The sequence below is a fragment of the Rhinolophus ferrumequinum genome, chromosome 21 (assembly GCF_004115265.2).
Source record: "Rhinolophus ferrumequinum isolate MPI-CBG mRhiFer1 chromosome 21, mRhiFer1_v1.p, whole genome shotgun sequence".
Lineage (NCBI taxonomy): Eukaryota > Metazoa > Chordata > Mammalia > Chiroptera > Rhinolophidae > Rhinolophus > Rhinolophus ferrumequinum.
Window position 1 is genome coordinate 18,620,825 of NC_046304.1, and position 26,178 is coordinate 18,647,002.

The 26,178-nt window shown below is 52.9% G+C and overlaps 3 protein-coding genes across 11 annotated transcripts in view; all 3 read left to right on the forward strand.

Annotated features, from left to right (window-relative positions):
- The window catches only part of PHF12 (PHD finger protein 12), a 37,964-nt gene extending 36,659 nt beyond the window's left edge, over positions 1–1,305 (forward strand). The window contains exon 15 of the mRNA XM_033090083.1: positions 34–1,305. Coding sequence (XP_032945974.1) covers positions 34–368 — 335 coding nt within the window. The 3' untranslated portion in view covers positions 369–1,305. The remainder of the gene's footprint in view (positions 1–33) is intronic.
- A 2,148-nt stretch (positions 1,306–3,453) lies between these two features.
- On the forward strand, positions 3,454–8,269 carry DHRS13 (dehydrogenase/reductase 13). Its single transcript, XM_033089842.1, has 5 exons — positions 3,454–3,778; positions 3,863–3,981; positions 4,998–5,121; positions 5,305–5,616; positions 7,199–8,269. Exons 1-5 carry the CDS (start codon positions 3,652–3,654, stop codon positions 7,639–7,641), a joined length of 1,125 nt encoding a protein of 374 aa, XP_032945733.1. The 5' UTR covers positions 3,454–3,651; the 3' UTR covers positions 7,642–8,269.
- Positions 8,270–8,341: 72 nt separating this feature from the next.
- Positions 8,342–24,419, forward strand: FLOT2 (flotillin 2). Of its 9 annotated transcripts, XM_033089838.1 has the most exons (13): positions 8,390–8,543; positions 9,895–9,971; positions 14,268–14,349; positions 17,324–17,414; positions 19,479–19,569; positions 20,569–20,692; positions 21,115–21,233; positions 21,355–21,468; positions 21,569–21,688; positions 21,777–21,991; positions 22,387–22,570; positions 22,878–23,027; positions 23,123–24,419. In XM_033089838.1, exons 5-13 carry the CDS (start codon positions 19,495–19,497, stop codon positions 23,159–23,161), a joined length of 1,140 nt encoding a protein of 379 aa, XP_032945729.1. In that variant the 5' UTR covers positions 8,390–8,543; positions 9,895–9,971; positions 14,268–14,349; positions 17,324–17,414; positions 19,479–19,494; the 3' UTR covers positions 23,162–24,419. The 9 variants fall into 9 exon arrangements, with proteins under 9 accessions (XP_032945727.1, XP_032945726.1, XP_032945729.1 ...); XM_033089839.1 differs by lacking the exon at positions 19,479–19,569; XM_033089837.1 differs by lacking the exon at positions 17,324–17,414.
- The last annotated feature ends 1,759 nt before the right edge of the window (positions 24,420–26,178 follow it).

Genomic DNA, 26,178 nt, shown 5'->3' on the forward strand with positions numbered 1-26,178 from the left:
TTCCTCTCTAGTGACCATCTCCTTTTTTCCCAGGGCGCCGCCGGCACCAGAAACAGGATGAAGAGCCAAGTGAGGAGGCAGCCATGATGAGCTCCCAGGCCCAGGGGCCGCAGCGGAGACCCTGCAACTGCAAAGCCAGCAGCTCAAGCTTGATTGGGGGCAGTGGGGCCGGCTGGGAAGGCACGGCCTTACTGCACCACGGCAGCTACATCAAGCTGGGGTGCCTGCAGTTTGTCTTCAGCATCACTGAGTTTGCGACCAAACAGCCCAAAGGCGATGCCAGCCTGCTGCAGGATGGGGTCTTGGCCGAGAAGCTCTCTCTCAAGCCCCACCAGGGCCCTGTGCTGCGCTCCAACTCTGTTCCCTAGGACTGGTGGCTACCCCGTCACCCGCCTGTCCACCCAAACCAAGACTCCTGCAATGCAAAAATGTACACAAACCAAGCCCGGGTTTTTTCTATACTCCACCAGAAACCCTTCAACTACAATCTTTGCATGAAATGAAGAAAAACCTTTTGACTGTTTTTTAAAAATCCTTTTTCTTTTATCAAGTTCTAGGGGGCATTTGCACATATATTTGTATTCAACATTTCATGGGAAAGCGGCAGACCCGAGCTGAGGAACAGCGTGGGCAGGGAGGGGAAGGCCAATGGTCTGGATACTTCCTCCAACACAAAACCGTTCCCCACCCACCTCCTGCTCCCTCCCCCTCGCCCGCCGTTGTAAAATAATCAGAAACTTGTTCTATTTTGTGGCAGTGACAATAGTTTTATATTAAAAGAAAAAAATACAGTTTTCATACAGCAAAATCTATACAATATCATTGTTTTATTTAATATAAAGATCGCTACCCACCCTCCTTCCATGGTTCCCACCCTCCAAGTTATTTTCCCTTTCTGCAGCGGTTGCACTACAGGTAGCTACTGTGTATTATGGACAAATGAGAAATGAATTCTTTTTCTGGCTGTCCATCTATTTTATTTCAAATAAGGAAAAGTGTATTTGGATTTTGTGTAAATACATCTAGTGATGACATTTTTTTCAATGTTTTTAAAAACTGTACAGTACTACATGTGGTAGCGCGTTTTCTTCAAATTGTCTATTGTAGCAAAAACGTTTTTGTCGTAAATCTGTTTTGTCTCCTTTTTTTGTTCTCTTGCCACTTCTCTCCTCTTCCTCCCACCCCTGGCTCCCTCCTCTCTTCCCACACCCACAACTAGTACCAATGTACATAGTAATTGTAATGTTTTAGACTTTACAGAAACTTTCCTGTATTCTGTATATAAAAAAACAAAAATACTTCAAATTATGTTTTCTGCCTGTCTGTCCTACCTGTCATCACTCTTGGAGGAGACCCTCCCCAAGATCCTGGTCCCACAGTCTCATTGAACAAGGTTTGTTCCCCAAGGGAAGTCAGGAGAGGGGAGGTGTTGGAGAAAAGTGAGCCTCAGGTGTGTGGGAGGGTAAAAGTGTATCCACTAAAGGGGCTGTTGTGTGGCTTTGTGGGTGACCAGAGGGAGTTCAGAGGGCTTGGTCATTTGACAATTCAGTTTCTGCAAGATTCCAAGAGTGCACAAGTCCCTGCTCCCTTTGGCTCTAAAGCCAAGACCTTAAAATGAGCTGGCCCGAGACTTCTACATTTTGATCAGAAGCTTTAACCTAAGGATGTGGGGCTGCCTTTCATTCCAATTGTTTGCTATCATATTCATTATTCTAGGAGAAGTCATACCACCTGGTTTTGTACCTTCCCTGTCAGCCTTAGCTGGGCGTGGAGCAATTCATTTATTCAAGTATCACTTGACCCTCTGTGGCTCCCTTTGTTAGGACTTGGGTTTTGGGTTAAGTCACTTGGTGTGTCAACAGGACAGATAGGGCTCCTTTCTCTTAAAACTTAGAATCTAGTGTGGAGCAATTTATTGATTCATCTCTGGGGAACTTCATGAAGAAAAAGAAATCCAGCCTCTAGACGCAGCAGTGCCACAAGTTACATGACTTGAAATCACCACTTCTCTCCAACTGCAGTTCCTCAGAAGACGAGCCTAGGGCATTACCTTAATTCTAAGGCCCTAAGAACCCTCTTTTTAAACCAAACTCCATCCTTGCCTCCTCTCAGACCTTAACGTTGAAAAACATTCTCCGGGAAGTTTGATTCCTTAGCACGTAAGTGTTCATTGCAGCACTCTGAGTAGGTGGTACCTGTTGGCCTGTCAGGATTTTGCCTTGGGGATAGAGGGGTGCGTCCATTTGTTTAATATTCCATCCCCAGCCTCATCCCACAGCATCTACAATTGAACCCTGAGTCCACAGTGTAGCTAAATAGGAAACTTCCCCAGGAATCCAGGGTCAGTCCCAGGATTTTACCTACACATCTAGATTTGCGCCTGCCCTGATGGGCCTCTTGAACTCCCTAAGGGCAGAAGTATATGTTGTTCAGCTCCATATTTCCAAGACTAACCGCACTGCTGGGCAAACTGTTAAGTGCCAAACAATGGATACTAAATTGTACTGGATTGCTCAAGCAAGGTCCTGGCAAGCCACCTGGCCGGGAATACCCTTACCTATGCATGGCTCCTTAGCTGTCCATACCCACCTTGCCATCAGAGTCCATTGACTGCTGAAGCTTCTTGACCCATTTCTACCACCTGGGAGAACCATTCCAGAGACGGATTTTCCCTTGGAGGGCAGATAAATGTTACACTCTCCCTGCTTCCCTTCAGAAATGGAGGGAGTGGGGGGCAGGGAGATACATGAGTGAATCCTGACAGCCCTTAACTGATGGAGCCACCCTGAACACACTGCATCACTTCTCTGGCCTCGATGGGAAGAATCCTAGAAACAGTGTGGGACGGGAAGACAGAAATGTAAGGACTTGTTTATGGAGGGCAAGGCATCCAGGACTGAACTCACTCAGACAGCAGCCTTCACGTACACACACCTCTCCAGAAGGGAAGGACTCAGCTACATACTCGTACTGACAACCCAGGGGACTCACATACCCTGTTAGCGCACCCTGTAAGCCCCCAGCTGTAGGGCGACACACAAAAGACAGGTACATACGATATTCATTCAAGCACACACATGGGCAGAAACAACAAGATGTATGCACACACCTGGAGGGGCTCTCGGTGAGGATGGACACAAACATGTCAAAGGTGCTCACAGAGGATCCAGAGGCAGGAACGCAACTTGAAGGGTGATCCCAGGGCCCATGGGCGCATTACACACCAAAAACTCATTCACACACCCACGGTATGTGGCTGCATGTACAAACCTAGAGGGCACTCCCAGGGTGCCCGTGCACACATACGCGCATCTAGAACGATTAACGCAGGCACACACCTAGAGGGCGCTCCCAGGACCCAAATGTACACACGCCCCTAGATGTTCGCACAAGCACACAAGGACTCAGACGCACGTCTAGGGGGCGCTCGGGCCCACGCGCATACGCACGCACACACACCCCTGCCCTGCCTCCCGCCAGCCTCCGCCTCCGCCTCCGCCTCCGCCTCCGCCTCCGCATCTGCGTTCGAGAGATCCAGGCTCGACCCGCGCCCTTCCAGGCTGGTTGCCGGGCGGATCGGCAGCCGCCGGGGGGCGACCCTGGGCGGCCTGGGACCTACCGGGTAGGCGGGAACCTGGAGGTGTGGCCGTCATGGAGGCACTGCTGCTGGGCGCCGGGTTGCTTCTGGGCGCCTACGTGCTTGTCTACTACAACCTGGTGAAGGCCCCGCCGTGCGGCGGTATCGTCAGCCTGCGGGGCCGCACGGCAGTGGTCACGGGTGAGTGTGAGCCGATGGGTTGTGGGCAGGCCGGGGCGGCGGGGGCCCACCTGGCTCAGCTGGGCTCCCTCCCGCCCTCCGCAGGCGCCAACAGCGGCATCGGGAAGATGACGGCGCTGGAGCTGGCGCGCCGGGGAGCGCGCGTGGTGCTGGCCTGCCGGAGCCGGGAGCGCGGGGAGGCGGCCGCTTTCGATCTCCGCCAGGTGAGGTAGGGCGGGGACGGGTGGAACGGTGAACAGAGGACAAACACACCCGGACACAGAGGGGTGAGGAAAGCAGCTCTGGGGGATCCAGCCCCTGAGAGGAGAGTGACCCTTGGATTCCTTAAGGGCGAAGAGGGGGTGCACTGGTGTTCTAGTCACACAGAGAAGGGGCACCAGATCCAAGCTGGGGAATGGGCTTCCTGAAGGAAGTAATTGCTGTTCTAAGACGTTTAAGGATTGGTAGAAGTTACTTTAATGAAAGACAGTAGGAGAGGAAACAGCATATGCAAAGGCCCGCAGGCAAGAAAGCTGGTTTAAGAAACTGAAAAAAGAAAAAAGGAAAAAAAAAAGGTTTCATTAGGCTGGCTGGAACACAGAGTACGGGGAAAAGAAGTGAAATGAAGGAGCTGGAGGGCCTGAGCCAGGTCAGGTTCTGGAGGCCCTGATAGACCTTATTGAGGAGCTCAGATTTTATAGGATGGGCCGTGGAGAGCCAGTGAAGGCTCAGCAGGCTCTGGATGTCAGAATAGCCTTTTGGAACCACAAAACCTGTGTGGTGCCAGGACCGGAGGGGGCAAGAGTGGATGAAGAGAGACCCATGAGAAGTCTGTTGTAGATCTTAGGGTAAAGCAAAGAGGAGGATGAGGGTAATAATGGCAAATACCTACACAGTGCTGAGTGTGTACTAGTCACTGTTCTAAGTATTTTATGTATATTAACTCGTTTAGTCCTCACAACAACTGTTATATGCGATAGGTACTCTTATATGAGATAGATACTGTTATTATTCTTTCCATTGCACAAAGAGAACTGAGGCCTAGCGAGATTAAGTACCTTGCCAAGGTCACACTCTGGTAAAAGGCAAAGTCAAGATTTACATCGAGCTCACACACTTACCCACGTCATTCGAATGCATAGGGGCAGATCTTAATATTAGGAAGTGGACTCTCAGTGCCTAGGACGAGGGAAGAGGACAGAGGTGCCTGGTGACAAGCCCAGCCCTTGCCGCTCCACAGGAGAGTGGGAACAATGAGGTCATCTTCATGGCCTTGGACTTGGCCAGTCTGGCCTCCGTGCGGGCCTTTGCCACTGCTTTCCTGAGCTCTGAGCCACGGCTGGACATCCTCATCCACAATGCCGGTGAGGGGCAGCAGGCCCTGCAGGGGTGGGGGCGGCGGGTGGCTGGGGGCAGTCGTCCCCTCCAGCCAGGCCTTGATAGGGGCCAGTGGGAAGGATGCCCCCTACTGCCATCTCCCGGATGGTGACTCCGAGACCCATGGGAATCCCTCCAGAGGAATCGCTCATACCCAGCCCCTGTCCCAGGGATCAGTTCCTGTGGCCGGACCCGTGAGCCCTTTAACCTGCTGCTGCGAGTGAACCACATCAGCCCCTTCCTGCTGACACATCTGCTACTACCCCGGCTGAAGACATGCGCCCCTAGCCGCGTGGTGGTGGTATCCTCAGCTGCCCACCGGCGAGGGCACCTTGACTTCACACGCCTGGACTGCCCAGTGGTGGGCTGGCAGCAGGAGTTGCGGGCATATGCCGACAGTAAGCTGGCCAACGTATTATTTGCCCGGGAGCTCGCCACTCATCTTGAGGGCACTGGCGTCACCTGCTATGCAGCCCACCCAGGTGAGGCCTGTCTCTTTGGCTGCTCTGCCTTGCTTTGATTTTCCCTCCCCCATATTCGTCTATCCTGTGCTCCCCCAGCGTCTCACTGAGCCACAGAACCTCAGAGCAGGAAGGAAGCATGGTCCAAGGAGAAATCTGTTCCTTGCTGATCTTGGAACCAGGCTCACCTCGTCTGGGCTGTTCCTCTCACACCACAATCTTGGATGCTGACAACTGGGTAGGGTATAGCCATGAATAAGGCCCAGGTTTTCACCCCAAGGAGCTATCCATATAACCAACTTGACTATAATATGATGATAATGATGATGATAGCTAATGATTATTCATTCAAGAAGCATTCTTGATATTCATTCAAGAAACATGAGTACCTACCATGTACCAGCCATTAATCTCAATGCTAGGAATATAGCAGTGAACAAAACAAAGACCCTGTCCTTGCTAGTTTAGGGGAGGAGGAGACTGCAATAAATAAATACAGAGGGTGCCAAAAAAATGTATACACATTTTAAGAAAGAAAACAACTATTAAAATTGTAATAATATATACTGATAACAAAAGATGAATACAAGTCACATTTGATTTCTGCAATTACAAGAGGTGCTCAAAGTGGTTACCATCAGCATAATTTTAATACCGTTTTTTCCTTTCTTAAAATGTATATACACTTTTTTGGCACCCTCTGTATATATAATGGCAGGTGGTGATAAAGTGTTATGGGGAAAATAAAACAGGGTAAGGGGAATATGAAATGACAGGGGCTGCTGTTTTATCTATGGCAGTCAAGGAAGACACATCTGCAAAGGTGACATTTGAATAGAGGCCTGAAGGAGATAAGAAAATGAGCTGTGTGGCTTTCTGGGGAGAAGAGTGTAAAGAACGGAGCAAATAATAAGTGCCTGGTGTGTTTGAGAAAGACCAGGGACCCTGGTGTGGCTGGAACAGAGAGCGGGGGAGAGTGTCAAGAGATGAGGGGTAAAGATGGAATGGGTCATCTAGGGTCTGGAGGTCCACTGTAAGCATTTTGGCTTTTAGTCTGATGAGTTAAGTGATGAATAAAACCCATCCCTGCCTGTAGGGAACAAGTTACAGGATAACAAGATCTGCCCTACGCATATTACCATACTGCATTTTAGATAGTCATTGCCTATGGTTCATTAGTAATTATAATAGTGACAATGATAATCACAACTAATCTTTACCAAGCTTTTATTACACTTTATATCTCTAATGTCCAAGAGTGGCTGGTCTACCATACGAGTTAATAAATGTTTGCTGGTTAAACATCGGAACAGGACTTGAGCTAGAAGAAAATATGGAGAGACATAATTGTTTCATCCAGGGAACACAGCATGAGCAAAATCTGGGAGATGGGGATGTACAAGGAGTTTGGATGGAGAAGAGGCGGCTTGCTTTTGGAAATGAGCGAGGTCACCTTGTGGGGGCCCTGAATGCCTGGTAAACACTACCCTGGTTTCCCTGGAACAGGACTCTGTTCCTCACTCCCTTCTAGCCCTGTTTTCGCAGCTCTTACCCTGGGCCCTCACCCACTGTCTTCCCACTCCTTCCTTTCTCCTGTCCACAGGGCCTGTGAACTCAGAGCTGTTCCTGCGCCACGTTCCCGGATGGCTGCGCCCACTTTTGCGCCCACTGGCTTGGCTGGTGCTGCGAACACCAGGAGGGGGTGCCCAGACCCCCCTGTACTGTGCTTTACAGGAGGGCATTGAGCCCCTCAGTGGGAGATACTTTGCCAACTGCCATGTGGAGGAGGTGCCTCCAGCCTCCAGAGACGACCGGGTAGCTCACCGGCTGTGGGTGGCCAGCAAAAGGCTGGCAGGACTTGGGCCAATGGAGGATGCCGAATCCGATGAAGACCCCCAGCCTAAGGACCCAGGCGCCCCATCCTGTGTGAGCAGCCCTCATCCTGAGGCGCCTCCAGTTTCTGAATCCTGCCCCAGCCCACAGAGCTCACCAGACTTGTCTAAGGTCACACACAGAATTCCAGTTAAAGCTGAACCTGAGCCCTAAACCTCATAACCCCCTGGGTAGGATGCTTTCTATGGCACTTGGTGGCCCTTGAAAAACCTTAGCTGTGTGCCTGGCCATGGCCTGGCTATTGAGGGGTTTGCAATTTTTACCTACATGGTTATTTTCTGGGGCTTTATGGTATGTCCTGGACAGCCCTTTTTCTGGTGGAAGAAAATAATGGATGATGATTTCTTCCTGAGAATGACAGCCCCGATTGAGAAATGGGCGTGGCGGGGGAGAGCAATCGCCCTACATTGCTTCTCAGGAATTTGCAATTGCTATTTCGAGGCCCCACCCTCGGTGAGGCTGATCAGCTCTGGATGGGGGTCTGGGAATTTGTAATTTTATGCACTGCCAATATTAAGAATTACTGACCTGCGCCCTTTGCGAACACGTAGCTAGGTAGTTCAATTATCCCGGTTTTACCGAGACGGGATTAGGCAGCAGAGGTAAAGGCCCAGGCGGTTTGGCTCCAGAGCCAACTGCTGTAAGGTGGCTGCTGGGAGATAAGGCAAGGAAGGACGTTTGGTATCGAGGCGACCCGTGGGAGCGGGGGACGCCCTCCCAGAGTGCTTTGGGGCTGAGCCCCTTGAACCCGACCCGCGTGTAATAAAACGTGTTGACTGCCGAGGCTCGCGCCAGTTGCTGCTTCTCCCGACGTGCCGGCCCCGCCCTCCGCCGCCACACTTCCGGCGGGGCGGCGAACGCGGAGGGGAGCTGGAGCTGGCGGGCGGCGGCGGAGGGTGGCGGAATAAACTGGGCGCGGCCTGCAGTGCGGGCGGGTGCGGGGTGAGGGCTGCAAGCTGCTGTCCAGGTCTGCGGTCCCCAAGGTCCCTCCCCCCCCGTCGGCGCCATGGGCAATTGCCACACGGTGGGGCCCAACGAGGCGCTGGTGGTTTCAGGTGAGGGGGCAGCGAGGAAGATGGGTCTCGGGCGCCCAGTCCGGAGGGTGTGTAGGGCGGGGTCTGTGCCAGGAAAGGTAGGTGAGGAGGGGGCTCGGGCTGGGTGCAAGGCTGGGGAGCGAACTGGGAAGGGTAGGCCAGGGAAGAGCTCTGGGGGCGGAGGGCAGTGCCAGGGTTGGGAGACGAGATGGGGGCGCCGGGTGTCGGGCCTGAGGCCACCGCGCTCCGAGCCCCACCTGAGACCCTTCCAGGAGAGATCCCCATACTCATACTTTCGTGCTCCGCACCCTCGGGCACCACCAGGGGCTCCTCCCCAACTGCGTGTTTTCCCATGTTTATCCCGTCTTTTCTCCGCCTCCTCCCTTGGCAGTGTCTCCCCTCGGTGGCCTTGGGAGTCCCGAACTGAAGCCTTGAGGTTCCGGGGGGGAGGGGACCGCTGGTTCCTGAGCACAGCAGTTTGGCTGGATTCCAGCGCCCGGGACTTGGGGGGTGGGTCGCGCAGCTCTGGAGTCAGGTGCCTGTCTGGGGAGGGGCCCTGGGACCTGGATCCTTTCTCCCGACGCTGTCAGATCCGTTAATTCCTACCAGGTTGGGGCTTGCTGGGCTTGCTGGGCTTTCCTGGCATTGCGCTCCTGGGAGACGCGGGTGTGGCCTCTACAGGTTGCGAAATCGCGTTGTGGGTGGTGCAGCTCCCGTTGCAAAATGCTGCAGGCTCCAGAACTGCTGTGAATTTAGGTGGGGCTTGGGGACTGCAGTATTGGGGAGGGGAGAGATATTTGCTTTTAGGCTGCTTTTCAGATTGTATACTTAGGTATCTTGGAAGGTGGCTGAAGCCTTTCAAAGCGGCAGTTTGTGCAGCAGCCCTGGTTAGCAGGTGCTGGGGACCGTCCATGTTTCCTGACAGCTTGGAGGCCTGTAGCTTCAGGAATATCTCATGTCTTACATCCTGTTCTCAATGCCGATTTTCGGCCAGTGTGCAGAGTTGTTAGGGCTGGCTACAGAAGTGGGCGAGCTAAGCCAGGAATTGTAGCTGCCCACCCTTGGGGAGGTCTGATAAGTACATTGGGAACTTTTACCCCAGAACATGGCCTCTGGCTCAGTCTGGACCTCAAAATCAGTCTCTCCACTGGGATAGGAAATCCCCACTCGCCCTAAGCAGGATCATACTCCTGTCCCAGAGATAAGATACTTCACTTTCCTTAAAGACCTGAGATAGCCTTGGGATCAGGAAGAAGATCCTCAAGAGCGCTGAGGCCAAACTTTGACCTGTGTAAGACCTGCACTGGTCTTCCAGCCCCCACTCTAAAAAGGCTTTTTGAACCTGAATCTGCACTTTGGTTTTTCTGTGCAGTTGCTGGAAGCCCAGACTCTGAGATGAGGAGACAAAACCTCCAATCCTGCCCCTTTGGAGAGCCTTAAGACTGAGGGGTAAGAGAAGCCCCTGACATGGGCTGCTCTGTACCTTCCAGTTGTCAAACCTGGTCGTCTGGCCAGGGGCCAATGCACTGGTTGGTACCTTGGAAGCTGTTGTAGGGTGGGAAGAGGAGGCCGTGCTGAGAATTGAGGGCGCTGGAGTCAAGGAAAGGTGGAAGAGAAGAAGGAGGGATGATAAATAGCATAATAGTACCTTGGGATTTGAGATGATCCAACTGAGATGCAGCTCCCTCTTGCACATGGACTCCCAGGAGACCAGAGTAACTACCCCCAGCCCTGCCCCCGCCTGGTTACTTGGGCCTGGATCTAAGTCCAGGGGCGTCTCACTAAGCCCAGTTTCAGAAGAAGGATGCTGACACATCTCATAGCCATCTTGTGCACCTGAAAAGTCTGGATGTTCTTCTGGTTGTCTAACTTCCCTCCTTAATTCTATAATATAAAACCTTTTTCTCTATTTCTATTTCTGGAATTTAATAGGAGAATGCAAGTACCATACACCTTCCAGCTCTATAATAGGTCAGAGGTTCTTAACCTAGGGTTGGTGGATAGAATTTAGAGATCTCTGCATTTGGATGGGGCAAAAAAGTGCATTTTTTATTTTCTCTAACCTTAACTGAAATTTAGTATTTCCTGTGATTATGAATGTCAGCAACCGTCCATGATGGTATTAGCAGATATTTTCCTACTCTACTGCAGTTGTTGTAGTACCTTAAAAATCATTTATGCTGCAACGTGGACGGACCGAGAGGATATTATGTTAAGTGAAATAAGTCAGACTGAGAAAGACAAATACCGTATGATCTCACTTACATGTGGAATCCAAAGAACAGAATAAACGAGCAAATAAAACAAATAGACTCAGAGATACAGAGAAAAAACTGATAGTTGCTAGATGGGAGGTGGGTTGGGGGCTGGGGGAGAAGGCGAAGGGATTAGAAAGTACAAATTGGTAGTCACAAAAGAGTCGTGGGGATATGAAATACAGTATGGGGGATAGAATCAACGGTGTTGTCAAGATTATGTAGGGTGTCAGATGGGTACTGGAGTTACAAAGGGATCACTTCATAGATTGTGTAGATGCTTGACCGATGCACTGTACACCTAAGCTGAAGTAGAATAATATCGAATGTCAACTATAAATATATATATATTATATATTACATATATACGTAATATATATTATATATTATATATATATGTGAGTGTATATATATATATATATATATATATATATATATATATATAGTCTCGGGATGTAAAGTACATCATAGGGAATATTATCAGTGGTATATTAACAGCTATATATGGTGTCAGAGGGTAGTAGACTTGGAGGTTATCCCTTTGTGAGGGGTGTAAATATCTAACCATTATGTTGTTTTGTAAACCTGAAACTATATAAAAATTTTTTTAATTATTTATGCACATCACTACTTTGAAATTAAGCCTGTTACTACATCTACCATAGACGTTATTTAATGTATTACACTAGCACACATATTACTGTTACATATCACACATATTACTATGCCACATATTTGGTTGTTTTAATATTTTGATAACTTTCAATATAACTTGTTTCTTATGTATTTTATTTTATGCATTTATGAACATTCCAGCATTGCTGGACTACTAAGGGGGTTTGTTGCTCAAAAAGAAGCTAAATCCCCCTGGTAGAGTATGGTCTTCTGGACTAGTAGGAAGAAGGCGGTGGAAGAGGGAGAGGCAGGAAGGGAAGGAAGTTTTCCTGAGGGTGCAGAGTGATGGCTGTATCTGGGGAGGGACTAAGAATGGGGCGGAGGTTATCTAGGGAGGTTTTGTGATTCTTCAGCTTAGTTGAGGACAGGACAAAGGAAATCAAGTGGTTTAGAAAAAGTGAGATAAAATTAGGAGAAACTTCCAGGTCTCAAGACAGTGGCAGTTAGGATGGTCAAAGGGGACACCTATGTGTCTCCTTTTTGGAGTGGTCCTGAGGCTCCATGTGACCAGGAAGTTGGGAGGAAGATGCCTTCCAGGGAAGGAGGCCACTGGGGGCGGGGCAGTCTGGCAGTCCCAGCTTCCTGTTGTTGCTGCCCCTGGGAACCTGGCCATATTGCCCTTGGCCAAGACCCAGCTTGAGCTGTGGCAGCCCGCTCCCAAGGTCAAAGAATGAGTTAAAGGTAAAGGGTGGACACCCCCCAACCCCTTTTCTAGGCCTCCCCCTATTCTACCCCACCTCTACCTCCTTCCCCATCATGTTGAGAAGTACCCTGGAGGCAGCCATACCCCAGCCCCCACCAGGCCAGAAGAAGTGGAACAAGCTGTGATTTTTGACCCTCTTCCAGTTTCATTGGATCCCGAGATGGTTTAGGTTTCTGATTGACTGCATGTCCTTAGATGCTTCCTGTACCCAACGCCCCAGGGCAGAGAAGCCTGCAACAGCTTCCACGGAACAGCCCTGTGGACAGGTACCCCCACCCCAGAGAAACAGAGATCTAAGACCACCTCTTTCCTCCCCTACTCTCACGTGGGCTGCTCTTTGCTCCCTGGACCTCTGGCCCAGCTACTTGCACAGTATGCACAGCAACAGCCCCAGAAAACTGCATTGGCAACCCAGGGAGCAGTCTCAGATGCCAGTTCTGAAGCCTGGCAGGCCCTCTGCCCTGGTGGGGTCTTTGTTCCTTCGCCTCCACTCATTCAAATCTTGTGTCCAGTTGGCAGTTCTCTCCATTGTCTGTTTCAGATGCTGACTTCACCACCCACCCAAATGTGCCCTCGAGCCGCACATGTGACCACGTCAGGTTAAATTAATTAAATTAAAATTCACTTCCTTAGTCATGCCAGCCACATTTCATGTGCTCAGGGGCCGCCTGCGGCTGGTGGCTGCCATGTTGCACAGTGCAGCTAGAGAATATTTTCACCTGCACAGAGAGTTATCCCCCAACTTCAGTCACCATGTCTTGCCTAGGTCACTGCAAGAGGCAGGCTTCTACCCCATCTTCCTGACCCCAGGATCTTCCTCCTGTGCAAAGTGGTGTTTCTAAAATGCAAAGGTAATTTTGTCCCTCCCCAGTTTAAATCCCGGTGTGCCTCCCACCCAGGGTGCGCGCGCGCGCGCACGCTCTCTCTCTCTCTCTCTCTCTCTCTCACATACACACACACACATCTCTTTGTCCTGATACCTGAGACACTCTGTGATCTCCGCCCTCTGCCCCTCCACTCCCCCACCCCCCCGCCTTGTCCCCTGCCATGGGTCCTCATAGACACTGTAACTCAGCTACAGGAAATTATCCCTGACACTTGACCTTGGGAAGCAGCACCCTAAGGTTTTCCTGAAAACCCAAGTTTGTGAACGCAGAAATAATGACACCCACTGGCTTTTTCCCAAATCACATTTCCTCTGTTTGTTTTTTTTAACATACAAATCACATTTCCTGTGAATCATGATTCCGGTACATTTCTTTGCACTACAAGTGAACTGCCCATCTAGGTTTTATGAAACTTTTCTTGCACTTGATGAGTAATTTTGGCATTGGCAGGAGAGTTTACAACAAGAATTTCAGGAACTGATTTTCCTCATTTCTGTACAGAGAGCGTGCAGAACACGTCCACAGCACGAAGCTGGGCCTGGGCCAGATTGGACATTCTCTTGAGTTGATACATATTTCCAGGAACCACTTCCTTTTGAGACCTTTTCCCTTTCTCTTCACTTCTCCTATTGCTACCATGAGTTGGCCTTTGTTTTGAGGCCTTGCCTTCCGCATCTGCTCCCTCAAGAGGAACAAAGTCACTCTGGGAATAGAGAACCAGCCTCTCTGAGATGTATCTGCCCGACATGAGCAAAGCTCCCACCTGGGCTTGAGACCCCCTCCCTCCCAATGTCAGCACCCCCTGCATTCCCTCTCTGTCTGCTCCTTCCCTGATAATAGACGATTGCATGGGATTACAGTCATCTCAGGAAAAAGTCTCGCCACCTTCAAGATAGGACTTGTATCTTCATTTCCGTATCCCTAGCACAGAAAATACTCTGGTTGTTTGTTGAATGGAAGCTTTTCTTGCTCACTCCTGCCCACTCTTCTGTTCTCTGAAAGTACTAAACATTCTGAGCTGCTCATTGGATAGCCTCCTTTTTATGCAAATTGCCTATAGCCCAGACTAGATTCCAAGGCCCTTAAGGGCATGTCTCCGACTTCTGTGTAACCTCAGCACCTGGCACCCAACAGTGGGAGCTGTCAAGTGTCCAAGCGGGTAAAGGCCCAGGGTTGGGAGGGGAGTAGACAACCCTAAGAGCTGATTGACTGCTTTGCTCTCCAGGGGGCTGTTGTGGTTCGGACTATAAACAGTACGTGTTTGGCGGCTGGGCCTGGGCTTGGTGGTGTATCTCCGACACTCAAAGGTAAGGGCCTCGGGGCTTGGGAACCTGGCATCCTGGTGGGAAAGGGAGAAAAGGCTTTCTGTCTAGTCTTCCGCCCTTCAGCCCACAGGTCAGCTAGAGTATCTACCACTTGCCACATTGCATTCTGGGACTGGGGGGCTCCTAAGAAGCAGACAGAATGGGTTGCACAGGGATGCCGGAGGTCTGTCCACGGCACCTCCTTAGTGGGTGTGCTGCTTTTCCACTGGAGGCATCACTTATGTCCCAGAGAATTCAGAGTCCTGTCCAGGCAGAATCCCAATGCCCTGGTTCTAGTTCCAAGTTATTCATGAAGCCTTAATTGTACACCCTGTTTGGAGTGAGTTTGGGAGGGAACAAAGTCTGAAGAGACACTTTGCCTGCACCCCCATCTGTGCAGACCCTGGGACAATGCAGGCAGGAGTAAATGGCAGAGAATAATGGAGGCTGAAGTGGCTCTGTGACAGCAGTGGGTTAGAGACAAGGGGTGGGGGTCTAAGGAATTGGTGCCGGGGCCGCGCAAGATAGGTCTGGACCTCCCAGATGAATCTGGAAAGATGAGAGGAAGAGAGATTTCAGCTCCCCAGAGGGCCCGCCGTCAGGCTCTACCTGCTGGCTCCCCCAGAGCCCCTGGTAGCGCCAGACTTGGCATGGACCTCTCCTGCCCCCCTCACTGCCCACCTAGAAGGGGATGAGGTATGCCAGCCTCCTTTCCCCCATCTCCTCCTTCCTGACTATGGGAGATCGGAGGAGGCGCCCAGATCCTTTCAGGTCAGGACCCAGGCAACGAGAGCAGCAGAACTGTGAAGATGGGGGCATGTGGGGGGCAGCGAGTGTCATCCTGAAGGGGAAGTGATGGAGATTCCAGTGGAAATCCCCCTCCACCCCAGCCCCCCCAGTCAGCAGAGAGAAGCCCCATGGCTGCACTGAGCTGCTCGTGCTTGGGCCTCCAGAGTGTAAGGGTGTCAGCTAGGGTCAGGGGCATGGAAAGCATGTCACACTTTTTAACTTCACTGATTTCCCAGTAACCCTCTCCACCCTCCCATCTCTCCCCTCACTTTGCCTGAGTGGAAGGACCCTGGGCGACTCTTCTAGCCCAAGGCCAAAAGTGTTAGGGAGTAATCACTACTGGTCACAGCCTCCTCTCAAAAGGCTCCTAGACACTCCTGAGTGGGCCAGTTGGCCTGTCAGAAGACATGGGGTGTCCTCTCCGGAAACACTGCCACCCCACCCTGTATGCCATGCAATCCTGGGATGACAGTATCTTGTCCAAACACCTCGACATACAGCCCGGCCTGGAGAGTTTGCAAGAGACCTGTCCTGCACGGGCACCCACTGCTAGGGCAACAGCTCTTTCCACTGCAGCTCTTTCTCCATGTTCTTGGTGGCCCCCACCCACTTACTGCTCCCAGGAGCAGAGCCCCAAGACAGGGCCAGGCTTCTCTGATGGCAGGTTTGGAAGAGAGGGATGGAGAGCCTTGTACCTCATCCCAGAAAACTGATCTCACACACTCAGACTCACCATCCACCTTGGGGTCCCACTTGCTGTGCGGCCTGAGTCTGCAGCCCCTTCCCTTCCTGGACCCTGTTCTGGGGGAGCCCCTTTCCCGACCCCTAGCGTGCTTGGTAGACATCTCCACAAGCTGAGGCCTTTATTTCGCAAAGCCAGCAGGAGCCTCTCAGGTCAGAGTAAAGGCTTCTAACCCAGCCTGGATCCTCAGCCTCCCTTTGCAGGGACTTTCCACAGCCGCCCTACGCGTCACCCACCCTCAGTGTCAGCCTTTCTTCTCCAGGCTCAGTGAAGTCCCTCCTGCTGCACTTTACTGGCATGAGGCCCTGATGTGGGCAGCTCGCTCCTCACCTGAGCGATTCCTCCACCTCTGGCAGCTGAGCTGCAGCCTGTCTTCCCTCCTTCCTTCCCTCACTCTCCCATCTCCCTGTCCTCCTTCCCCAGAAGAGCGCTTGGTGGCTTTCTGTCTGAGGCAGGTCTAGAGTCCTCTCAGGCCTATGGTGCTAGTGGGAGGGGCTTGAATGAAGGCAGCCTTTGCACATCTGCATGGCCGGTGCCCCAGGGCTGGCATGTGAGAATTGGGTGGGGGCTCCCCATCCCTCCAATGCACCTACTTCTGCTTCTGCAGGCTTAGTCTCTGTCCTCCCTCTGGTTCGAGGAAACCTTCCATGCTGTCCACAGCGTGGCCTCTGCGTGGACCACTGCCCTACACACCCTCGCGCACGCACTGCCCTAGAGAGGCCCGGCTCAGGTGGGCCAAGTAGCTTCAAGGCGCCTTGTTTTCTTTGCCATGACTCTCTTCTCTGCCTGTGCCCAACGTTGGAAATTTCCAAATGAAATACTCTGTTATCTCCCAGGTGTCCCTGTGAATACTCTGGCAGGGCACACTTTCTCCCCCAGCTTCCCCTGACAACCCCACACCAGAATCAGAAAATGCAAAATTTTCTTTGGGCTTTTCTGGCCCTAAATTGCCTACTTAGTGATATGCAGCACCTTAAGAGCGTGTACCTTAAGAGCGTGTACCCCAAGCAGGATTCGGCATTTGCTATGGCTCGTTAACCCCCAGAGTGGCCTCCCTCTCCCAATTTCTAGAAACACAGGTTTGCCTGTGTTTGGAGGGAGCTGAGGCTAAGTCTCCCAGATTTGCCAGAAATCTCCTAGGAAAGAGGTGGTGAGCTCAGATCATAGGCCCAGGCCATCGTAGGCTTTCCCCCAGCCCATCAGCTCCTCCGTGGAAGGATTTGGGGGCTAGAGAAGAGACCCAGAGGCCTCAGGCCAGCAAGGGGGTGTCTCTGACCTCCTGCAGCCTTAGGCTGAGCTGGCATTGGGGGGGCTGAAGTATGGAGAGCAACCCTGCCCGCAGGCATCAGGCATTGGTGCTTATCTGGTAACCACTGTGTATATTTGCTGTGTCCCCTTCTACCCATTCCTGTCCCTACCTCTCCCTACCCCCTGGCTGCTTCTCAGACTGTCTCTGGAGGTTATGACCATCCTGTGTCGCTGTGAGAATATTGAGACGTCGGAGGGGGTCCCGCTATTCGTAACAGGGGTTGCACAGGTAATAACCCACCTGCTTCCTCCTCTGTATCTAACCTTCTCTTTTCCTGCCCTATGGGGCCTGGCAAGCAGGAGCCGGATGGACTCCCCTCCTAAGAGTGTGTGCCTCCCTCCTCTCTGCTCCCACCTCTGCTGCTCTGGGTGCCAGGATGGATCCCTATAGATCCCCAGCTCCCCTGCCCTCACCCACTGGGACTGCTAGTGGGAAAAGAGCGAGGGATCCTGGAAGTTCTGCCAAAGTCTGCCAGTGGGTGTCCTGGGATGCCAAGCCTAAATTGGGAATAAGTTGAGGCAGGAGACACAGGCCCTTCTGTGACAGAGCTGGACTGTCTGGGTGGGAGTTCAGTCCTAAGTATCTACTGCTGAAATCCTAGTCCTCCAATTACCACGGAGCCCCTTGCTAACCCCTTCTCCAGTCTGACACCCCAATGTCAAGCCCTGGCCCTCCTCCCTGCAAGGCCAGAAGATGGGTCCCATGGGGACTTCTGTCCACCCAGCCCCTTGACCCCTTCAATCTCCTTGACAGGCCAGAGCAAAAAGAGCCTTGGTCATTCCCTGCCCCTAAGTCTTTGTTGAGAGGCCTTTGAGCTGATCTCTTGTCACTAGACTTTAGTTTCCCCATCTGTGAAACAGAAAATCATGCCCTCTGTGCCATGTGGGAATGTTGGGAAGGCAAGTAAAGTGACATGAGGGCACTTTGGGATTTGGGGAAAAGAAATGCTAGAGAAACCCAAGCTCTATTATGACTACGATCTCACTCTGAAAAGTGAGTGCCCTGGTGTCTCCCTCTTCCTTACCGTGCAGCCATAGCTGATGAAATCTGCTCCTAAGCCAGAGCATTTAGTACCTCCAAGCGCTCTCTTTGTTATATGCAGCTTACCACCTCCATTATCTCATTCACCAGCTCTCTCTTGAGCATCATCTCAGTTCTAGGCACTGAACGTCGTCAGAAAGCTCCTGCCCCCTCAGAGCCGGCATGGTGGTGGGTCCCCAGGCTGGAAGAGACCTGAGGGTCATCTTACCCATCCCCTTCCCTCTGTATGAAATTGCCCGTCAGCCTTCTCAGGCAAAAGCTCTGCACCACTAATCCCTCACCCAGCCATCCCGCCATCTCTGATCAGGAAGGGGACTGTCCCTGTCTCATCCGCCCCTTGTAGCCATCTTCACACAGAGGCCTGAGAAGCTCAGAGCACCTTGCATGGAATGGGCAGGGTCCTGGCCTCCATCTACACCCCGTCTAAAGCAGCCACGTACCTTCTCCAAACCCACCATTCTACTTGAAATAACTGCAAATGCCCAGGTCCCTTTGAAACTGGGTGATGTGGACGCTTGAGGCCTCATATTGTCTGGGCAGAATAAGTCTTTCCAGGGTTCCTTGGCCTGGAAGCTCTAGTGTGGCCCCCACCCTCATTCCCCCCTTGACCACCTGGGCCTGACCCCAGAAAGTAGGCTTCATGTTACAGCCTGTTGCCAGGCGGAGGTGCCACCTGGGTTTGCAGGGCTTCCCTGGCAAGGGGCAGATGCAGGATCACCTTGTCTTGGCCCAGCAGTGGGCACTCTCCCAGCCGGCCAGGCTACCAGGCAGAGCCTTGTAGGCAGCTTCCCGGGGCATCCCAGGGTGCTGAGCAGACCCGGGGCACAGGTGAGGGCTCCCGGGGGGGGTTCCGATGGCGCTCATGGACAACCTGCACAACACAGCCTGGGGCACCAGCACTTCCTTGCTGTCCCAACATCACACACAGCTGCACCCCCCCACCAGCCCAGACCATCACACCCACTTCTCTACTTCCTTTCCCAGTCTTCAAGCCAGGTTGATTTGAGCAGAGGACAGGTGTACACGTTCGTAGTACACTCACACTCCTTCCCCTGGAGCCACCTGCGCCCACCCTGCCCTGCCTCCCACCCATCTCACAGACTCCCCCTGTGACCTCTTGGGGAATCCTCCCCACCCTCCTGCAGCAGGACCCCTGGCCCGTCCCTGCCGGAGCAGTGAGATACTGGACTCTCCCCACACCCCAGGCCCTGGGCCCCCAGACCCATGCCCCTGTTTTGCATTTCTTGGCAGGATTTCCCTAGAGATTATGACGTTGCAGCCCCGCTGCGAGGACGTAGAGACGGCCGAGGGGGTAGCTTTAACTGTGACGGGTGTCGCCCAGGTATAGTAACTCAGCAGCCCCACGCATGACCGTTGAGCTGCCTCGTCTGGTGCTGGGGTTTGGGGGAGGAGGAAAGGACAGCCAGGGGCAGTCTCTTCAGCACCCCTGCGCCCACGCCCCCCTTCTAAGAGAGGGTCATCACCTCTGGAACATGCTCACTCGGCCCCTTGGCCACCCAGCAGGACTAACAGACACCCCTTCTCTCCTCAGTGGGCCCGCGAGGGACAGACCAGTGCTGAGGCCTCCTGTCTCACTAACCGCCCCCCCATTCTTTGCAGGTGTCGGAAATGCCAAGCCCCAGAATCCAAGACTTCCCTGTTCCCTGAGTAGGGGGCTGGAGGGGTGGGGACCAGAGGGTGAGGCAATGTGAAGCAGAGCAGCTCTGGGCTCCGGAGTTGGAGGCTGCATTATATTCCCAGCTTGGTGACTGGGTGAAGGGCTCCCTGCCCTAGTTCACCTCTCGACTTCACAGAACAGAAAGATTCAACTATGTCACCGGCCTCTGGGGAGGGGGTTGTGTACTTAGAACCTCGGGAAGGAAAGGCAGGAGGATGCCCACCTTCAGTGGCACCCCAGACCTGTCCCCTGCCCTGTCTAGCCTCTTTCCTAGTCTGTCTCTGTCCCTCTTGCTCATTGTTCTTTTTGCATTCTCTGCCCCTCAGTTTGCCGGTCTCCCATCTGTGGGGAGCCTGCAAGGGAGGAATAGGCTAACTAACGGCAAGGGGGCTGGAGGGGTAGGGGGGTCAAGCTCCACGTGCCCAGGAGAGAAGCCGTGTCTGGGCCTGGGGCCGCCAGTGAGGGTGAAATTTCTGTGTGAGAATTCCTTGTGTGCTCTCCCCACTCGAGGCCTCGGACAGGCTCTGCCCCCTCCCCCAGTCCCTAGGCCTCCAGGTTTGAAAACGGAGGGGAGGGGCATAGCCACCATCCCCCACTCCTGGGTCTGGGGCCTCCATCTGCCTCCCTCCAGTCTGGTTCAGGCTCCTCTGTGACCACTGGCAGGTGAAGATCATGACGGAGAAAGAGCTCCTGGCAGTGGCGTGTGAGCAGTTCCTGGGCAAGAACGTGCAGGACATCAAGAACGTCGTCCTACAGACCCTGGAGGGGCACCTGCGCTCCATCCTTGGTGAGACCCTGCGCAGCCCAGGGACCCCTCGGCTGCCTTCGAGGAGCCTCGCAGAGCTCCCACGCCAGGGCCAGGGAGGGGTGCAGGGTGGGACAGGGTGTCAGTCAGGCCCATCGAGGTTTCTAGATGAAAAGCTGAAACATTTTCCCTTAACTTCAGGTGACTTGAGTGGGGGTGGGGGTTTGGGGTGGGGATGAGGGGCTGCCAGTCTGCTCAGGCACCGAGTGCTGCTTGGAGCCCTTTTCTTCATCCAGCCGGGACTCTGCAGATGGGGCTTGATGCTAAACGCTAAGAAGAAACCAGGAAGACCCGGATCAGACTGCATGACCCCTGCGTCCACTCAGATCTCTGCTTGCATGCCTCCTCTGTATCTTAGCTGGCGGGGCCCCTGGGGAGCCAGCCCATGATACTTCTGCCCCCAGGGACCCTGACCGTGGAGCAGATTTATCAGGATCGGGACCAGTTTGCCAAGCTGGTGCGGGAGGTGGCAGCACCAGATGTTGGCCGCATGGGCATTGAGATCCTCAGCTTCACCATCAAGGTGTGGTGTGAAGGCAAGGCTGTCGCCCCCCTACATCCATCTGGGAGTGGGAGGGCTTGGCAGGAGGGGCACCTTTGTGCCTGTGACTGTTCCCAGGGATGACTCCCCCTCTCCTCCCCAGGACGTGTATGACAAAGTGGACTATCTGAGCTCCCTGGGCAAGACGCAGACCGCTGTCGTTCAGAGAGATGCCGACATCGGGGTGGCCGAGGCTGAGCGGGACGCTGGCATTCGGGTAGGTGGGGCGTCCTTCCCGCCCTAGGGACAGGGAGCTCAGGGGTGCTGGGGCCATGGCCGCTCCAAGGGCCCTCAGCACCTGCCCCTCCTGCTCCCAGGAAGCTGAGTGCAAGAGGGAGATGCTAGATGTGAAGTTCGTAGCAGACACCAAGATCGCTGACTCCAAGCGAGCCTTCGAGCTGCAGAAGTCGGCCTTCAGTGAAGAAGTCAACATCAAGGTGAGAGACCGCAGGGTCCCCGAGTTGGAGGTCAGGGCTTCAGACTTGGCGGCCAGCCTCTGACACGCTGACCACACTTCTGCCACAGACAGCTGAGGCCCAGCTGGCCTATGAGCTACAAGGGGCCCGCGAGCAGCAGAAGATCCGGCAGGAAGAGATTGAGATTGAGATCGTGCAGCGTAAGAAGCAGATTGCCGTGGAGACGCAGGAGATCCTGCGTACGGACAAGGAGCTCATCGCCACGGTGCGCCGCCCCGCCGAGGCCGAGGCCCACCGGATACAGCAGATAGCCGAGGGCGAAAAGTGAGTGCCGCACGGTGCCCGGGGTGGGGCCGTGAGTCGGGCTCCTCTGCCACGCATGCACCCTCTCACCACAGCGTGGAAGCCAGCTCCATCTCTACTTACTCACTGGGGAGACCATGGGAGTGTTGTTAGGGAGACTGAATTAGATGAAGGTGGTTCGAAGGGCTGGCACGGTGCTTGGCACCGAGAGCAGCCTGATTAACCCCCCTGCCATTGCATCTGGAAGCCCATCGTCTCTCCCTGGCCAGAGCCAGAATGCCAGGGCACCCTCCTCATGGGTCCCCCACCCCTGACACCTGCCAGAGCAGAGGGCTTGAGGGTTTGCTGGCCCCTGGACAAGGCTTGAAGCGTCCCTGGCACTTCCCACTGATCCTGCCTGGCCTGGACTCCCCCAGGGTGAAGCAGGTCCTCTTGGCTCAGGCAGAGGCTGAGAAGATCCGCAAAATCGGCGAGGCGGAGGCGTCAGTCATCGAGGCGATGGGCAAGGCAGAGGCTGAGCGGATGAAGCTCAAGGCTGAGGCCTACCAGAAATACGGGGACTCGGCCAAGATGGCCCTGGTGCTGGAGGCCCTGCCCCAGGTGAGGCCCCCACCCCAGGCGGGGACGAGCTGGCCACGTGCCACAACTTCCCTGGGCCTTGTCAGGAACGCAGTGACAAGCTGGCTCGAAGGGTGACATTGCGGCATTCTCAGCAGTGGGCAGGAACCCAGTAACAGGCATCTGCTCACCCCTGGCCCACTGGTCCTCCTGACCATGGCTTGAAAATAAGGGCCCCCAGGCTGCTGTGGGGTTCGGGTGAGATGGAAACGGGAGGGAGAGATGCTATGCAGGGCAGGTGGACCAGGTCAGGGAACCAACCAAGCTCTCCTCCCACCCAACCTCTTAGATTGCTGCCAAAATCGCTGCCCCGCTGACCAAAGTCGACGAGATTGTGATCCTCAGCGGGGACAACAACAAGGTGACATCGGAAGTGAACCGGCTGCTGGCCGAGCTGCCCGCCTCCGTGCACGCCCTGACAGGCGTGGACCTCTCCAAGGTGTGTACCTCACTAGCTGGAGTGGGGTTGCCTGGGCAGCTTGCGGTTGGGGGCCCCAGGGCCCCCACAGGCTCATGGCTCTCCCCTCCTTGCAGATACCCCTGATCAAGAAGGCCACCGGTGCGCAGGTGTGAGGCTCCCGAAGGCCCACCCCCTTCAGCAGCCGCCCGCCCTTTCCTTCAGCACCCGTTTTAATACCACAGGGACAACAGGAGCATACTGACTCTGGTGCCTTATTTTGTAGGGACCAGAAGTGCTGCGTGTTCAGGCCTTCTCGGGCTGTCTTCCCTTCTCTTTCGTCTCTGTCTCCTTCCTTTTATCCTCTACCCCATAGCCGTACTTTCACTGCCACATTCATCTGGTTGGTCTCTTCTACCCTGATCTCCCTGTACATACGTCTCTTCCTTTGTCTGTCTGTCTTTTTCTCCCCCTCTTTCCTCCCACCCACCCTCTACACTTATCACGTACTTTGAGCTGAGATGTTTATTATAATGACTGTCTGTCTGAGGGGGGTGGCCCTGCTGCTCCTCAGAACCCTGGTGCCTTGAAGTTCTCTGTGTGTCTGTCCTCCCTGTGGCCCTGGCCGGACTTCAGCATGGGTGAAGGGGGTCTGAGTAGGACGGCCCCCTCCCCTCTCTTGGCCTGGTCTTCCCAGCCCTAAACCCTACCCTGGGAAGCCCCCAGCCCCTCTAGGCCTAGGTAGCTGTGACTATAAGCCCAGGGCCATTGCCCTCACTTCTTCACCCCTTCCCACCCCCAGGCCTGCTCTCATACCTTCCCTCTTTCCCCTACCCCAGGGGCACAGAAGCAAGGCCTCTTGTCTATAGCAGCTCCCCCAGTTTACTACTGCCTTAGGAGGCCCCTGCTTGTGCTCAGGGAAGTCCCCTTCATGGACGTGTCCCTGCTAGGTGGAGCGAGGCTTGGTCCCAACTCTGCTAAGCCCTTCTGGGATCGGGGTCTAGCCCTGTTAGGGACAGAAAGTCTGTAAACCCTCTTACTGCTAGGGCTGTGCTGTCCTGGGTATCGGGCTGGGCCCTTCAGTAGGCAAGGCTGTGCCAACCCTGTACAGATCAAGTGCTGTAGACTGGCCAGACTCTGTACCCCTTGTGCCATCTTTCTGCCTGGCCAGAGGGATAGGATTCCAGCAATGGGGGAGCCGCCCAGTCATCTGTCTCCTTATTCTAGTGGAGGCAGCAGAGCCCAGGGCCCAAGCATCCTGGTAGGGGTGCTGTGGGTGTCCTATGGTCCCAGTCCCCCACCCCTGGCCCTCACCCTGCCCCAGCCTGTGTAGCTGTTCCTGCATGTGGATGCTGCATGTTTGGTCTGGGGCTTGGATGCTGCACTGCCCCACTGCCTGTCCCTTCTGGTAAAATAAAAATCTGTTATGCCTATGCTCTGTATTATATCTTCTGTGAGGGGGGATCTGGGAACCAAGACCCAACCAGGTGCCCTCTCATACACCCCTTCAACCTGAAAGTTACACTTTGCCTGTCCTTCCCCATGATCGCCACTGGGGGGCATCAGCACACTGGCCTTGACCCAAATAGCATCCTGGGGCAGCGCTGCTATTGGCCCAGCTGCTGAGGCCAGACCTGAGCCCTGGAAGACCTGGCTTCATTGTAGGCAGAAGATGGAGGGGGCTGCCAGGTTCCCTGTACCTCTCTGTTCGTCCTGAGCCCCACTCAGTAATGGAACCCACTTCTTAGGCTGAAGAGTATGAACTCAGGAGTCAGACTGCTTGGGTTTAAATTTCAGCTCTGTTTATTACTTGTGTAATCTTGGCCAAGTAACTTCATCTTTCTGGGCTTCAGTATTCTTACTCATTTTACAAATTTATTTGACGCTTGCTATGTGCCAGGCATTGTCCTGCAATAGATGCTGCGGAGACTGCCGTGAACAGAACAAATCCATAGCTTTTAGAGTTTACACTCAGGTGGGGGTAATAGAATCAGAAAAATTAAATATGTATACAATATATTAGATAATGATGTGCACTAAGAAAGAAAAATAAAACTGAAAGGAATAGGAAGTTCTAGAGAGTATTGAAATTGTAGGGTGTCAAAGGAAGACCTAACTGAGAAGGTAGGACTGACTAAAGTAAAGGAATGAATAGTGCAGATCTCTGAGGGAAGCTTCTCAAGTGTGTCTGGCATGAACAGAGAACCGCAAGGACATCAGTATGTTTAGAAGTGACTGAGTAAATGAACAGCAGGGAAAGTGGCAGTCGCTGAGGTCAGGATGGGAATTGGGACCTTTGTGGGGCACATTTTGGCCTTTACCCTGAGATGGGAAACCACGGAAGCGTTTTAAAAGAGTGAAAGAGTGATATGGTCTGATATATCTAAAAAGATCATTCTATGCACACTGACAGTTCAAGGGAGAAAGGAAAATCTTTTCCAAAAATGGTGCTGGAACAACTGGGTCTGTATGGGATAAAAATGTAAGCACCAACCCCTACCTCACTCCATATATAAAAACTAGTTTGAAGTGCAGCATAGACCTATTAGAAAAACTCAAACCATAAAGCTTATGGAATAAGAGGGGAATGTCTTTATGACCCTGGCATCGGCAAGATTTCTTAGGACAAAAACAAAAAAAGACCCTAAACAAAATATTGATAAATTGGACCATCAAAACAAGTCTGTCCATCCAAAGAAACTTAAGAAAATGAAAAGGCAAGCACAGTCAGAAAAAAATATTTACAATACACATATCTCAAAGGACTTGCATCCCATATATAAAAAGAGCTCCTGCAAATCAATAATAGCAAGATAACACAATAATAACATTGCTCTGAACACCTTGCTGAGAGTAGAAAGAAGCGGGGCAAGGGAGGCAGCAGGGAGACCAGGTGCTTTTCACCAGTACTGCAATAATACAGGTGAAATGTGAAGGCCACGTGGACCAACGGGGATGGTGAGAAGCACTCAGATTCTGGATATATTTTGAACTCACCAGAGTTGCTGACGTATTGGGTATGAGAAAAAAATGAAATAAAAGATACCTGTAATATGCCTTATCTGTAAATTTGAAGACTCAGTATTGCAAAGATATCAATTCTTCCAAATGGGTCTATAGGTTCAATACAGTTCCTATCAAAACTCCAAGAGATTTTTTTAATTGATATACTGATTCTGAAAGTTACAGAGAA